Source organism: Pagrus pagrus (assembly GCF_965226575.1).
Source record: "Pagrus pagrus genome assembly, chromosome: 6".
NCBI lineage: Eukaryota > Metazoa > Chordata > Actinopteri > Spariformes > Sparidae > Pagrus > Pagrus pagrus.
In genome coordinates, this window is record NC_140190.1 from 11,672,895 (window position 1) to 11,687,773 (window position 14,879).

The 14,879-nt window shown below is 41.9% G+C and overlaps 1 protein-coding gene across 1 annotated transcript; it reads left to right on the forward strand.

Annotated features, from left to right (window-relative positions):
• Positions 1-5,930: 5,930 nt before the first annotated feature.
• On the forward strand, positions 5,931-7,339 carry LOC311258077 (mast cell protease 1A-like; the record flags this gene model as incomplete). Its single annotated transcript, XM_084354123.1, has 5 exons — positions 5,931-5,991; positions 6,083-6,233; positions 6,402-6,531; positions 6,843-7,094; positions 7,181-7,339. The coding sequence occupies 5 exons, from the start codon at positions 5,931-5,933 to the stop codon at positions 7,337-7,339; spliced, it is 753 nt and encodes a 250-aa protein (XP_084210249.1).
• Between the last annotated feature and the right edge of the window lie 7,540 nt (positions 7,340-14,879).

The following is a 14,879-nucleotide window of genomic DNA, read 5'->3' on the forward strand; positions in this document are numbered from 1 at the left end:
TTTCAAATATTGTTTTCTCTTTCCTTCTTCTGAAGACACAAATGGCATTTTAGTTGTTTTTCCAGTAACATATCCACAAACTGTCTTTGGGTGAATTAGATGTAGGATGCAGTAGAGCTACTGTAACTGGCTTGTGTTGGAAAATATTCATTCATGTGATAAGCTTGACAAACAAATCCTCCGCACACTGACACAGACTTTACTATAGTACTTTATTAAAGGGAACAACACGTTTCGCGTTCAGCGTCAGGTCTGACCTGAGCATTCACAGGTGTGTTTAAATGCTTGCTGGTCACATGACCAATTTCATTTTTTTTCTAAGCAACACTCAAACAGTAAACACATCACAGTATACAAAAACAATACAATTACATCAATCATGAAGTCGATCATGAAGTCGAAAAATATGTATAAGTTAAAAACTTTAAAATTTCAATGCATGAATATTATAGCAAAATCTACTTACATATGAGCAAACAGTAATACACAAAACGAGGAAATAAAGTAGAAATACTACAAAGTACTATATCCCAGCTTGAGACTACGGCCATTACCTATATACAGAAATACAATTACCTTTATGCAGAAAAACAATATAACATGACAAGAATAATATACAGTACATCCTACAAATCCACCCCTTACTCACTGCTCTGCAGGTGATAGTGTAGGCTCGACTTTCCCTACGCAGGATAGTACAGCTGTCCCTACGCAGGCAGATGGCTAAACTTTCCCTATGTATCCTACTGGAAGAAAAAGAAAAAACAGGTTAAAGTAAACAACTCAAATCCTGTGAATCATTCATTCCAAAAGATTCAACTGTAGACAGTTCATTAATCCAAAACGCTTCCCTTCTCAGGAGCTGTTTGATGATGTTCCCCCCTCTCGGATTAGGCAACACTCTTTCAATTCCAATAAATCTGAGGGAAGCTGCAGAACCATGATTTTTATCTTTGTAATGTCTGGCGATGGCGTAATCAAGATTTTTTTTTCTGATGGCCGCTTTACGCTCAGCAATCCTCAACTTCAGATTACGCTTTGTTTGGACAACGCACATCAAGCCACATGGGCAAATAAGCACATAATTACATGAGTGGAAAGACAATTGATAAATTCTTTTACATTATATTTCTTTCCCGAACGGGGATCATTAAATGTTTTTGTATACAATGTGCACATTTTCCACATCTATTATTCCCATAAACTTGCTGAGAAAGCCAGTTGGTTTGTGTTGGTTCACTGTACATGGAACTGACAACAGTGTCTCTCACATTTCTGCCTCTCTTGAAGCAAAATCGAGGTCTGGAGGCAGATAGATGGTTCGGGTCACATTCTAGTACTTTCCAATGTCTATTAATAATTTGTTTGACTTGCCTTGAAGCTGTGGAATTGTAGCGGCGTTCTACTTTAAACTCCTCAAAAACGAAAAACAAGGGCGAAGTCGAAAAATTATAAAGTGAAAATACCTTTTAATTTCACCAACCTCCACAATGTAGCAGTGCAAACATTTACAAAAGTGAATATAACAAACAAATTGTACAATATTTATATAAGGTGAAGATTGAATTCTGCAGTAATCCAATAACTTCAGAGAAACAAAACAGTTCAACTCCTCTGGCTCAGATGTCACCTTCTCTGTGAACACCATGGCAAGACTGACACTACCCAGCCAAAAGGCCTTCTTTCAAACCAAAAAGCCCCTCCCCTGGGTGTAGCCATTTTTACAGAATTAATCAATTTAATGATATTAATGGGCAGAGGAAACATCTACCGGCTGTTTAAACATTACCCTGTCATCTAAACATTTCCCCATAAACAAAACAAGTGATTTGGCCACACAATCACCATGAAAACAATAAAACATTGTTATAAATGGTCACCTGACCCTGGAGATGCGTGTACCACTATTTTTAAGGGCGGAAATGGTTTCGCCTCTGTTTTGCCTGCATGGCCGAGGACAAGGTGAGTGTGAAGCGTTTCATCCATTTGTGAGTGTGTACTGATTTTGTGAGTATGTTTGTATCCCGGAAATAGTAGGACGAACAAGTGTGCACCCTTGATCATGCTACTAAACAGTTAAGGGAATGGATAATTATGGGACGCCTTTAAAGCCCTCGTAAATGGGTCGAAGAGCCGTGTGGCGTGCGTGTGTGTGTGTGTTTGTGTGTGTGTGTGTCTGTGCGGACTGCAGCCAGCGACACCACGGAGCAATATGCATTGTGTGTGTGTGTGTGTGTAATATTCTGACACATACAGTAGGTGGTTCTGTTTATATTTTCATGCTGAGAAGGTGGAGGATTTAATAATTCATCCCTCTCCCTCTTATTAGCCTTCTCAATTGCCCTGTCAATAAGAGGTTTGTCATATCCCCGTTGTTAGAACCATTCAGCCATTTATTTAGCCTTAATGTGGTAATCCTCTTCATTACTGCATATTCTTCTCAACCTGATGAACTGCCCATATGGGATATTATTATTGAGGTGGTCAGGATGGAAACTAGTTGCATGTAAAACAGTGTTTCTATGTGTTTTTACGATTGATAGTTGTCTCCAATCACCTGTTGTCATTCACAGAAATAAGTAGATCTAAAAAATGAATCTGTTGTTGACTATATTCCACAGTGAATTTCAAGTTTGAATATGTCCCATTAATGTAATCATTGAATGCCTTGAGGTCATCTTCACTGCCTACAAATCCCATCACAATGTCATCAATAAATCTGCGAAAAAAAATGTTACCAGAAAATGGATTGCTAGTAAATGTATGCTTTTCTTCCCACAATCCCAAATACAAATGTGGATAGGTTCTAGGTTCCAAGAAAAAGTCCATGGCTTCTAAACCACCTTTATGTGGGATGTTGGTATAACGGGCTTCAACGTCAAAAGTAACCAGAAAGAGTTCTCAGGCATAGTAATGTGAGTCAGCAATTTTAAGACATCAGTGGTCTACTACATATGATGGTAATGTCTTCACAATGTCTTTAATGAAAAAGTCCACAAATTGGCTTAAAGGTTCAGACAATGAGTTCTTACTTGATACAATAGGTCTGCCCGGAGGATTCACCAATTGCTTGTGTATTTTGGGCAATAAGTAGAACACAGGAGTCATTGGGTATTCTACTTTCAGAAATTCAAATTGTTTTTTAGTGATCCACTGGTTCTTCAAGGCTCTGTTCAGAGTAGAATCCCTCTCTTCTACAAAGGTCTCCACCGGGTTATGTGGTAACTGTCTGTAAAAAGAGGCATCACCAAGTGGTCTAAAGGCCTCAGTTGTATAATCCTTAGTATTTTGTACAACTACAGCCCCTCCCTTATCGGCTGCTTTTATCAAAATTTAAGGATTGTTCTGTAGCTCATTGAGGGCCTTTCTTTCGAATAAGCTGATTCATGACCTTGTTTTTTTTTATTTAACAGCAGCTTCAATGTCTCTTTCCACAAGTTTACTTAATGTGACCAGAGTAGGATTAGGGACACACTACAAGGTAGATTTTTTCTTAAACTTACTTAAAGGGTCACGGAGTCCCACGTCAGACTCATTCACTATATTGTGAAAAAATGTTTTCAAATTAAGCTGTCTGAAAAATTAATAGGAGTCAACTTTCAATTTGAAAGCATTAGCTTTATTAGTGGGAACAAAAGATAGCCCATGACTCAAAACATTAATTTGGAGGGTAGTGAGTGGATTATCAAGGATGTTTATTACTGAGAGTTCTACCTCCGACTGCGATTCCGTGTCACCATTTTTCACTCCCTGCTGGATGACGGGTGCGCACCTCGTCCTCTGCCCCCTTCTGGTTTTCTTCTGGGTATGCGCATGTACCTCTGTGCATGCAGGGTTTCCAGTTGCGCTGTGCGCTGGTTGTCCAGTTGTAGACTATCACCTCCACGTCTCGCTGGTACTTCTTTATTTTGTAGGCTTTCAGTTCATTCTCAACTTAGTCAATTCCTCTTTTAATTCAGTTTCCATAGTTGAGTAGTCAGCTGTGCTCATATTGTTCTTTTGAGTAGTTTTTGTTTCTTGCAAATCAATTTTCACTTTCCGAGTCTCTTGCTTGGTTTGTTCAATAATGAGTAAAGTCAACGCTTGATTCTCGTGCTCACTTTGTTCATCCATAATGGTACGAGGTATGAGGTACGTTCCTGATGCCTACCAGAATTGTATTCATTCATGTGACTTTAGTCAGAGAAGAAGGTCAGTGATGAACACTCATTAACAGAGACTTTATTACAGAAAGGCACATTATTAGATAAGCAGTGTGTTGAAAAGATTAAAAAACAATGACCGTGTGAATGAACAGGGCGTTTTTCATCAAATGTACATGATTCTGGTCAATTAAAAACATTAACAGACTCAGTGACGATCCTCTGTTATGGCACTTGGGATTAATCTAGCTCATTAGTTTCATGACTGGGTAGGAGGCGGGAAACTGGTTCCTGTGGTTCATGTAGTTTGTCACAGAATTCAGAAGAACTTTTTTGAGTGGGCTTTTTCACCAAAACCCAACACAGCCACTGGGTCACAGTGACAAAGTCTGACTTCCACACTAAAGAATCTGCACACATTATTATCTTATTGAATGAATTTAACAAAAGTCACTTAATCAAGAGGCTGAAAGTGTCCTAAATACAGAAAAGTAAAACAAGTGAGTTGTGGAGGAAATGAATAGTAAGACGCAAAGTAAGAAGAGGAAAAATTAATTAAAGTGTTATACATGAATTGTTTTACTTGACCTGTACTGATTGCATAATGTATGTGCTTCAGCCAATACCCGCTAAACAAGATAGTGACAAGATAAAACATGTTGCAACCCTTTACATTTTCCATTGCACACAGGACGTGGTTAGAAGTCAAGATAAAATAGATGATGACCACAAATGCAAACGAAGCAAAAATTACGTATAAAAGGGTCGTCTTCGTTCATATTCTGTCCTTCCAAAAGTGTCAATAAGTACACTCATCAACGTTTAATACATTTTTAAAAATGATACTTTCAATCCCACACAGCTGAGAAACTGCAGAACGTTTCAGTAGAAAACCACATTGTTTCTTAAGAATTCTTTTGAACTCAAACCTGATGTAACACGCTGAAAAGAGGAAAGTGAGAAAACACTTTGCAAGATTTATTAAACCACAACTGGGTAAGAATTTTCTCTCTGCCAATCATTAATGACTTGAATATATTTGCTTTTCAGGCAATGTGGACGTTAAAGGGATACTATGCAGGATTTATCCGTTGCTGTTCGTAAAAACACTAAGAAAATCAGAAAATACAGACTTTGGTCAAGATACTCTGCAGAGCTTTTCCATTGGCGTAGTGGTTTAAGAAGATCTCTAACGAACTAAAGAACTAGATTTTTTTCAAAAAGCATGTGTCATGCAGGGGGTGGATGAACACCATGCCAACCCAAACATTGCTCTTAATAATTATGTATAACTCATCTATAAAGCATTTATGAATGATTTGTTTGAACTTTTAATAAAGGGTTCCTTATCAGAAAGTTGAAGCATATCCAGGTCAAACTGCTCATTTGGCTGGGTGATAGCAATAGCGATGGAGACAAAGGCCAAAGGAAAACCAAAAACAAAGTCAAAGCTAGATGTCATCCTGCACCCAACACAGAAAAAACAAAGAGGACTTCTCAGTGAACAACAGCTCTAGATGCTCACTGTATTTAGTGCTGTCTATACAAAATGGATACAATATGAATAGTTATCACATGAACAAAAGAAGGAAGAAAGTATAAAAGTAAGTGTCACACTGACTATGATGGCACCTAATAATCACATGATCATAATGTTTCGCAAACTTGCAAAATGGCATTGCCCAAAGGATGTGGCCAGAAGTCAATATAAAACGGATCAAACACTGTTGTATGAAAGGGTCGACTTGACTCACAACCCCAAAGCAACAGGTTGAGGCTCCTGCCGCCATGATGCGTGCTCTGCAGAAGTTTCTGCTCTTTCATGCTCTGACATGTCTCGGACCGAATGGTAAGCTGCTCAATCTGACCGCTTTTCTCCAGCCTGCCAATGTGATGTTAACTCATTTTAACGTCTCTTCATTTTCTTCTCTTGTTTTCAGCACTTGGGAGTGAAATCATTAATGGCCAAATTGCTCCGTGGAACGGGATGCTGTATATGGCCTCGTTGCAGACCAGAGGTGGACATCACTGTGGAGGCTCCCTCATCAGCGACAACTTTGTCCTCACTGCTGCGCACTGTGATGATTATGGGTGAGTTAAGTTTCATCTTACAGAAATTGTTTATTTTTAATTTAAAGTTACATAAACTCACTGTTTTCATAAGTAATAAGTATAAGTATAATCTGTTGCTTTGTTTTGCTGTTTGCAAAACAACCTGAGAAAATCTACTGACGACCTCTCAATTATAACTTTTTGCAGTGAACTGGTGAGGGTTGTTTTTGGCACCCACAATCTCAGAAACGCTGGGACAGTGAGGAACATTGTGCAGAGATGCAAACACCCTCATTATCGTAATTACAGAACAGGAAGTGACATCATGCTCCTCAAAGTAAGCATATATTATTTCAGCCCATTTGTCCCAGATGACGTGTTGTGTGTTTACAGTCAAATCAGATGCATTTAAACTTTGCTTGTTTTTTTTCCTGTGAGGGTAAATGTCAAAAGTGACAAGAAACCAATATGAAATTCAAATGTCCCTGAAATTGTAGTCAAGACACAGCACTATCCAAGCTTTTATATTGTAGCCTTAATTAAGATTCATCAGCTCCAACTTCTAGTGATCGTCTAACTGAAGCCTGATGAGGAGTAAAACCATGTTCAGACACTGTTCATTTCTACATTCTGGTTTTGTGTCTCCAGCTGTCTCAGAGTGTTCCAGAGGGTCGAACAATACAACGCATTCCTCTGCCACCTCCTAACATGAACCCACGACCCAACCAAACGTGCCGTGTAGCTGGATGGGGTAGGACCGAAGCTGGTAGAGGTGTTACTGACCTGAGAGCGGTGGATGTGTCTGTTGTCGACCAGAACGTCTGTAAACGTCAATGGTCTTGGATTCCTGACAATGTCCTCTGTGCAGGTGGATATCAAACACTCAAAGGATTCTGCTACGTAAGTTTTCTGTCCCATTTTGGATAGTTTACAAACACATTACATATTTTGCTATATGAAAATATCAAGATATTTTCATTTTACAGGGTGATTCTGGTGGTCCTCTGGTGTGCAACGGGATGGCTGTTGGTGTTGTATCTTTCATGGATGAATGGTGTAGTGACCCACGCCTTCCCAATGTCTACACAGACGTGTCCAAGTTCCGTCCCTGGATCGACCAGATTCTCAGGCAAAATGGTTGTTAAATGCAACAACCTTACACAAAGCTTTGCTTCAGCACACCTTCATTGTATGTAGGAGGTGTAGTCGTGTCTAAGTCGCTCTGTCAGTGTTTGCTCAACGCAAAGCAAAATAAAAAACATTTTCAAATATTCTTTTCTCTTTTCTTCTTCTGAAGACACAAATGACATTTTAGTTGTTTTTCCAGTAACATATCCACAAACTGTCTTTGGGTGAATTAGATGCAGGATGCAGTAGAGCTACTGTAACTGGCTTGTGTTGGAAAATATTCATTCATGTGACTTTAGTCAGAGAAGCAGGTCAGTAGTAGGTCACACTTGTTAACAGAGACTTTATTACAGAAAGGCACATTATTAGAGAAGCAGTGTGTTGAAAAGATGAACATTAATGAACATGTGAATTAACCAAACTGGAGAAGGGACAGAGCTATTTAAACCTTTCAACAATTATTATCATAACATCATTATTTAAGTTTCTTTATAGCTCAGTGCCTCCTAATGTAACCTCAGCTCTCCAGAATGAAGGTCCTGTTACAATGTTAAAGTGAAACTCTCGCCAAAAAGCAACCGAGGCTTTATTTATGATTGGGTATGAGTCAAACCTTCACGTACAAGCACACTCATGACCAAAGAGGCACTTTTAAGATTTACCGTAGTTTCGTTTTGGGGCAAGCTCATTTTGAACGGGAGTACATAGGGCATACCACGACGGCATCAAAATGTCTATTTTTAGACCACTAAGAAGGCTCCACACATCATGAAACTTTACTGGTAGCATCACCAGGGTCTCTACTCATGACACGAGCAGTAAGAACATTGTTTGTGTACACAAAGTGTGTGAAAAAGACGGTTTTGAACTACTTACGCTTAGCTACTGGGACTCCGGCGCGCCGCCGCCATTCCAGGCAAAAAGTGTCGATCTCCGAGTGCGGCCATCATGACGGAGAGTAACGGTGGGACGCTCCTCGGGCTTATTTCCAGATGAATTCGCGGATAATTCGTTGTTCTGTCGTTAGTCAAAAGCAACAACATGGACGTCAGTGTTGCTTTTGACTAACATGATGGCCGCACTCGGAGATCGACACTTTTTGCCTGGAATGGCGGCGGCGCGCCGGAGTCCCAGTAGCTAAGCGTAAGTAGTTCAAAACCGTCTTTTTCACACACTTTGTGTACACAAACAATGTTCTTACTGCTCGTGTCATGAGTAGAGACCCTGGTGATGCTACCAGTAAAGTTTCATGATGTGTGGAGCCTTCTTAGTGGTCTAAAAATAGACATTTTGATGCCGTCGTGGTATGCCCTATGTACTCCCGTTCAAAATGAGCTTGCCCCAAAACGAAACTACGGTAAATCTTAAAAGTGCCTCTTTGGTCATGAGTGTGCTTGTACGTGAAGGTTTGACTCATACCCAATCATAAATAAAGCCTCGGTTGCTTTTTGGCGAGAGTTTCACTTTAAGCAGCTATGAGCTCCAGAATACGGTCTGGGTGAAAAGACCATTAAAAAAAGAATAGAAACAAGAAAAACAAATGTATCAGTGCATTTACACTAATTCAATGATTAATGAGAATCAATTAAAAATGAAACAGTCCTCCTCGTGTACAGTAAATCATCTCCATTAGGACAAAGAACATCTTGCAACATGTTCATTTAGGCAAAAGAAAAAAATTCTAAACAATGTCACCGATACAGTTATCAAATTCAAATCAAATCAAATTTTATTTGTATAGCCCAAATTCACAAATCACAGTTTGCCTCAGAGGGCTGTAAAATTAACATTTTTCACTTTTGATATTACCTGTACGTTTCTGGTCTACAGTTTCCTCTGGTTCAGTTATTCTGTCACACAATTCAAAGCAATGTTTGAGGTAGCTGTATCAAGTAGATCCAAACAGACGAGCCTTATTGTTGCATCAGTGTTAAAGGAATAGTTCACTCTAAAACAAAATTCTGTCATTATCGACTCACCCTCATGCTGATGAGAAGTCCGGTTTAGTTTCTTATTCCTCAAAGTGCAGCTGGAGACCCGCGGGGGTACTCTCCTGCAGGAATAATCCATATAACAAGCATAAGTGGCGACCCAGAGGAAAAGGTCCATAAAACTACACAAAAACTTTGTAATATTCCTCCATACTGCTCGTCCGCTGCAATCCAAGTGTCCTGAAGTGGCGACATCCAGAGTTTACTCGAAACAAGTACATTTTTCAAGCCTAAACAGTCACTATGCTACATCTGCCTGGAGGCACGCTCCGCATTCACGCGAGTCTCCCTCGCAGCCGATTGCACTACGGAAGCCGCGCCGGACAAGATGAATGAGACTCGCCATAGATACACACCAGTATACCGGTGTGTATCTATCGCGACGTTGTTTACTAAATGACGTTGTTTCGAGTAAACTCTTGATGTTGCCGCTTCAGGACACTTGGATTGCAGCGGACGAGCGGTGTGGAGCAATATTACAAAGTTTTTGTGTAGTTATGGACCTTTTCCTCTCGGGCACAATTGACGCTCGTTATATGGATTATTCCTGCCGGAGAGTACCCCCGCGGGTCTCCAGCTGCACTTTGAGGAATAAGAATCAGCATGAGGGTGAGTCGATAATGACTGAATTTTGTTTTAGAGTGAACTATTCCTTTAAATTCATCTAAATGAAGTCGACTAATTATTTGGTGCTTTACAGGTCAAAATATAAACATCACACACAGTCAAGATGAGGACAAGAAAACATAACATGATACAAACAATCAAGATAAAAATATCACAGGAAATAAAAACGAATACAAAAAAAACCATGTGATATAAAAACAAGATGAAAGGGATAGAAACCAGCCAACCAGACATCCACTGCCCCTGCCACCACCCTAACACACCTCAATATACAAGAAGCTTCACTTTGCCCCTCTACCACACTCCACACACACACATACACATGTAGATACACATGTATAGACAATTAGTATGTGTATGTACAGATTATGCAGATTGTCGTCACCTGACACTGCATATTTGCACTGGTAATGAATATTTATTTACAGACCCGTCCTCCTGTCTGTCATCATTGGGAATGTAAGATCTCTCCCCAACAAGATGGACGAGCTAACGGCGCTGACCCGGCAGAGAGACTACCGTGAGTGCAGCATTATGGTGTTCACAGAGACGTGGCTAACGGCGCTGACCCTGGACACGGACGCTAATCTGGATGGTTTTCAACTGCTGAAGGAGACAGGAAGGCGGAGAGCGGTAAGAGGAAAGGAGGAGGGCTAGCTGTGTTTGTTATTGACAGATGGTGTAACTGTGGGCTCATCACTGTTAAAGAACAGGTCTGCTGTAAGGACATTGAACAAGCTGAATCTGCTAACGCGGATGCAGCTTGTGATGTTCTCCACTCAGTCACAAGCTCACTGCAGACACAGCACCCACAGGCCCTCTTCCTGATCTCTGGGGATTTCAATCATGCCTCTCTGTCCTCCACCCTGCCTACATTCACAAAGTATGTCACCTGCCACACCAGAGACAATAAAACATGGGACTTATTTTACGCCAACAGCAGGGAGGCATACAACTCATCCCCCCTTCTTCTCCTGGGAAGATCTGACCACAACCTGGTGCATCTCCTGCCTGTCTACAAGCCCATGGTTAACAGGCAACCAGCGGCAACCTGCGCAGTTAAGGCATGGACCGAGGAGTCTGAAGAGGCTCTGAGGGACTGTTTTGACACAACTGTATGGGAATAACTGTGCGTTTCTAAGGACATCAACAGTTTAACAGGCTGCATTACGGACTACATTAACTTCTGTGTGGATAACACCGTATCCACCAGGACTGTACAGTGTTTGTCAAACAACAAACCCTTGATTAATCCTGACATAAAGGCTCTCTTTAAGGAGAAAAAGAGGGCCTTAAGGTCAGGCAACAAGGAGGAGCTGAAGGCTGTGCAAAGGAGCTAAGGAAGAAGATCAAAGGGGGGAAGAACAGCTACAGGAGCAAGATGGATGACCAGCTGCAGCAGAAAAACATCAGTGGAGTCTGGAAAAGCCTTAAAACCAACTCAGGGCAAAGGAAACCAGAATCTCAGGCTGCCAGGGATCAGACATGGATGAACGACCTGAACCTATTCTTCAATAGGTTTGACCAGACATCCACCCCTCCCCCGGCCCAGTCATCTCTGCTGCCCCCCACTTTTCTAGCCCCCCTGTTTACTGCCCCATTCTCACCTCTACCTCCCTTTCCACTGCATTCAGCTTGTAGACAAGCCTCACTGCTCCCCCTGACATTTACCCACCTCCCCTACCTGACACTCAGCCCCCCTGCTCCAATCTGTCCCTGTCCACTATCCAGGTGAGAAACGAGCTGAGGAAGATGAAGGCGAAGAAGGCTACGGGTCCAGACGGGATAATAATACTTTTATTATGCGCTTTTCATAGTACATAAATACAGTTGACAGGTTAAAAAGCAGAATAATAAAAACAACACAATAAAAATACAAAAAGAGACAAGTTATACATTAAAAACAGCTTTAAAAAGGTGAGTTTTGGTGAGTGTTTTAAAGGTAGTGAGGTCTGTACAGTCTCTGATGTGTGTGGGGAGGGAGTTCCAGAGGGAGGGGGCAGCTACTGAGAAGGCTCTGTTGCCCCAGGTTCGCTGCTTGGTCCTGTGTGGTGGAGTGAGGAAATATTCGTCGGAGGAGCGGCGGGTGCGGGACGGGTTGTGGCAGTGGAGCAGGTCGGTGAGGATGGGGGTGCCTGGTTGTGGAGGGCTTTGTGAGTGAGGAGGAGTATTTTGAATTGAATCCGTTGTGCGACAGGGAGCCAGTGGAGTTTCTAGTCTGTATGTGCTAGGAGATGGACAGTTAAACCAGTTTTCTTGGCAAGTCTTTCAAGCTGACGTTTGTGGGATTTCATCTGAAAGAGTTCAGGAGTGTACCAGGGAGCAGAGTGAGTAAATGAGACTATTTTGGTTTTGATGGGGGCCAGCTGGTCAAGGCAGGAGGAGAGCATTTCATTGTAGTAGTGGACAAGGTTGTAGGGGTTGTCAGACAGCGGGGGGGAGAGGCAGATATTTGACTGTCAAGAGAGGCTGAGAGGGCTGAGGGGGAGATGGATTTGAGGTTTCTGTAGGATATTTTGCGTTAATCTTTTGGGATGGGGAGAGGGATGACGATGTCCATGGTAATTGCAAGGTGGTTGGAGATGTTGAGGTTGAGACTGGAGAGTTGATGTATCGTGAGACCAGTGGAGCAGACCAGATCCAGGATGTGACCACGGCTGTGGGTGGGAAAGTTGACGTGTTGGACGAAGTCGAAGCAGTGTAATAAGTCCAGAAAGTGCGTCAAGCTCAGCTCCAGACTCCTGTGCAGACCAGCTGTGCAGGATTGTGGAGTACCTCTTCAACATGAGCCTGAAGCTGGGAAAAGTGCCAATGCTGTGGAAAACCTCCTGTGGGGTACCAGTACCAAAGACCCCTCCCCCAAAGGACTTCAATAGCTACAGACCAGTTGTTCTCGCTTCACACCCGATGAAGACCCTGGAGTGGCTGGTCCTTGTGCATCTCCGCCCTCTGGTGGGTCCTTTTATGGACCCACTCCAGTTTGCCTATCAACCTGGCATCGGAGTGGACGATGCCATCATCTTCCTCCTGGACAGATCACTGTCTCACCTAGAAAAGCCTTGAAGCACTGTGAGGATCATCTTCTTTGATTTCTCCAGTGCTTTCAACACCATACAGCCTGCACTTCTGGGGGACAAGCTGGATCTCATGGGGTTGGACCAGCACCTCACTTCCTGGATCCACGACTACCTCACCAACCGGCCACAGTATGTGAGGACTCTGGACTGTGTGTTGGACACAGTTGTAAGAACACACGTGTTCATGCCTCTTCTATGAACTATGAACGGAGGCTTTGTTTCTCTGGGAGGTAAACAACGTTTTAACATAACTGACCCCTGTGACCCTTGTACCAGGAGGCTCCATGCAGTGTCTGATTACCTCTATCTGGACAAAGGAACTTAATTTTCTTAAGAATAAAGACATCACTTTGGACACTCCACAGATACTATTTCCTCTATCACACCAATCTGCAGAGGCCCTTTAAGTTGTATTATTAAATTTACAACTGCCCCCTCGGAGACACTTGCACCTTCCTTTAAAGGGACATGGGGCAGGATTTGTGAAAAAACTTCGACGTCAACGACCGGCCAAAATTTGACTTGCTCATCTGGAAACTGCAGGCAAGACACCGTCAGAAATCTGTATCTCACTCAAAAAAGCATGGATGGTCTTTTTTCAAAGTTTGTATGCTTTTGGCAGCACCATAGACCCAAAATAATACCCCAAATCCCAGAAAAAGTGAGTTTTTCATAATATGGGACCTTTAAGTATCGTAACCTGACTCAAGGAAGTGAACTTTAATTTGAAATTCTCTCGTATTAAGTTAACCAATGATAACTCAATCGGCATCCTTCAGTTATTTTAGCGAAGAAGTTAAATTAGTTTATCAGTCAGAGCCTAAGAACCACCAGTCAAAGGGACTGAAGAAGACCATCGTCATCATCGTCTTCATCAAGACCATCATCATCAGCTGTTTAAGAAACTGTGTGAGCGGTTTCCAGCAAAAGAAGGACTCTTTTGCCAGGCCGAACCGGTTCTGGTTTTACCCACAACGAACCCGAGCGGTGCCACCCACTGGGTATTGGATCGAGACTGCCACCCAGCCAAGGCTGCTGGAGGACAACCAACCACAGCTTGCTGACTCTCCAAACGACGCTCAGACAAGTATTCATTCATTCATCCTACTGGATTCCTGCTTATGAAATATGAGTTGGTGTCCCTTTATTTCATTCATAAACTCATTACAATAGCCATTACAGAACCAGCATCTTTGTGTTACCTGGTAATCTTGTCATTTGTTTAATTTGCCTAACTATTTAGCCAAATCAATTAATTTAACTGTATGCAGTTGTCAGTGGAGGTTTATTTTAATGCAGAGAACCAATTGTAACAGTGAAGTTACTACTTCAGTTATGAGATTGAATAAATTGATTTGAAATTGATTAGAACTGATCAATATTGATTTAAGTTAACTTTGTCTAGTCGAATTTGATTCATTTCCTCTGGATTAGTCAAAGAGATAAAAGAATGGAGGTGGTGCCTCTATTCACGAGTGATTTATTAATCTCATGTGATTAATAAATTAAATTTATTAGTAGTGTTTCTCTAACACAATTGTCTGCTGTACGGGGGCCCCACAGGGAACAGTCCTGGCCCCTTTCCTGTTCACCCTGTACACTGCAGACTTCTCCCACCAATCACCCCACCGCCATCTACAAAAGTTCTCTGACGACTCTGCTATCGTCGGCATCATCAGGGACGGGGACAACAAGGCCTACAGAGAACTTATTCAGGACTTTGTGGACTGGTGTCAGTGGAACCACCTCCAGCTCAACGCCGGTCACCATTTCTCAGGTCTTTGGTGTGCAGGGGGCAATCCTGAAGACTCTCTATGACTGTGGTGGCAACAGCCATTTTCTATGGAGTAGTCTGCTGGAGC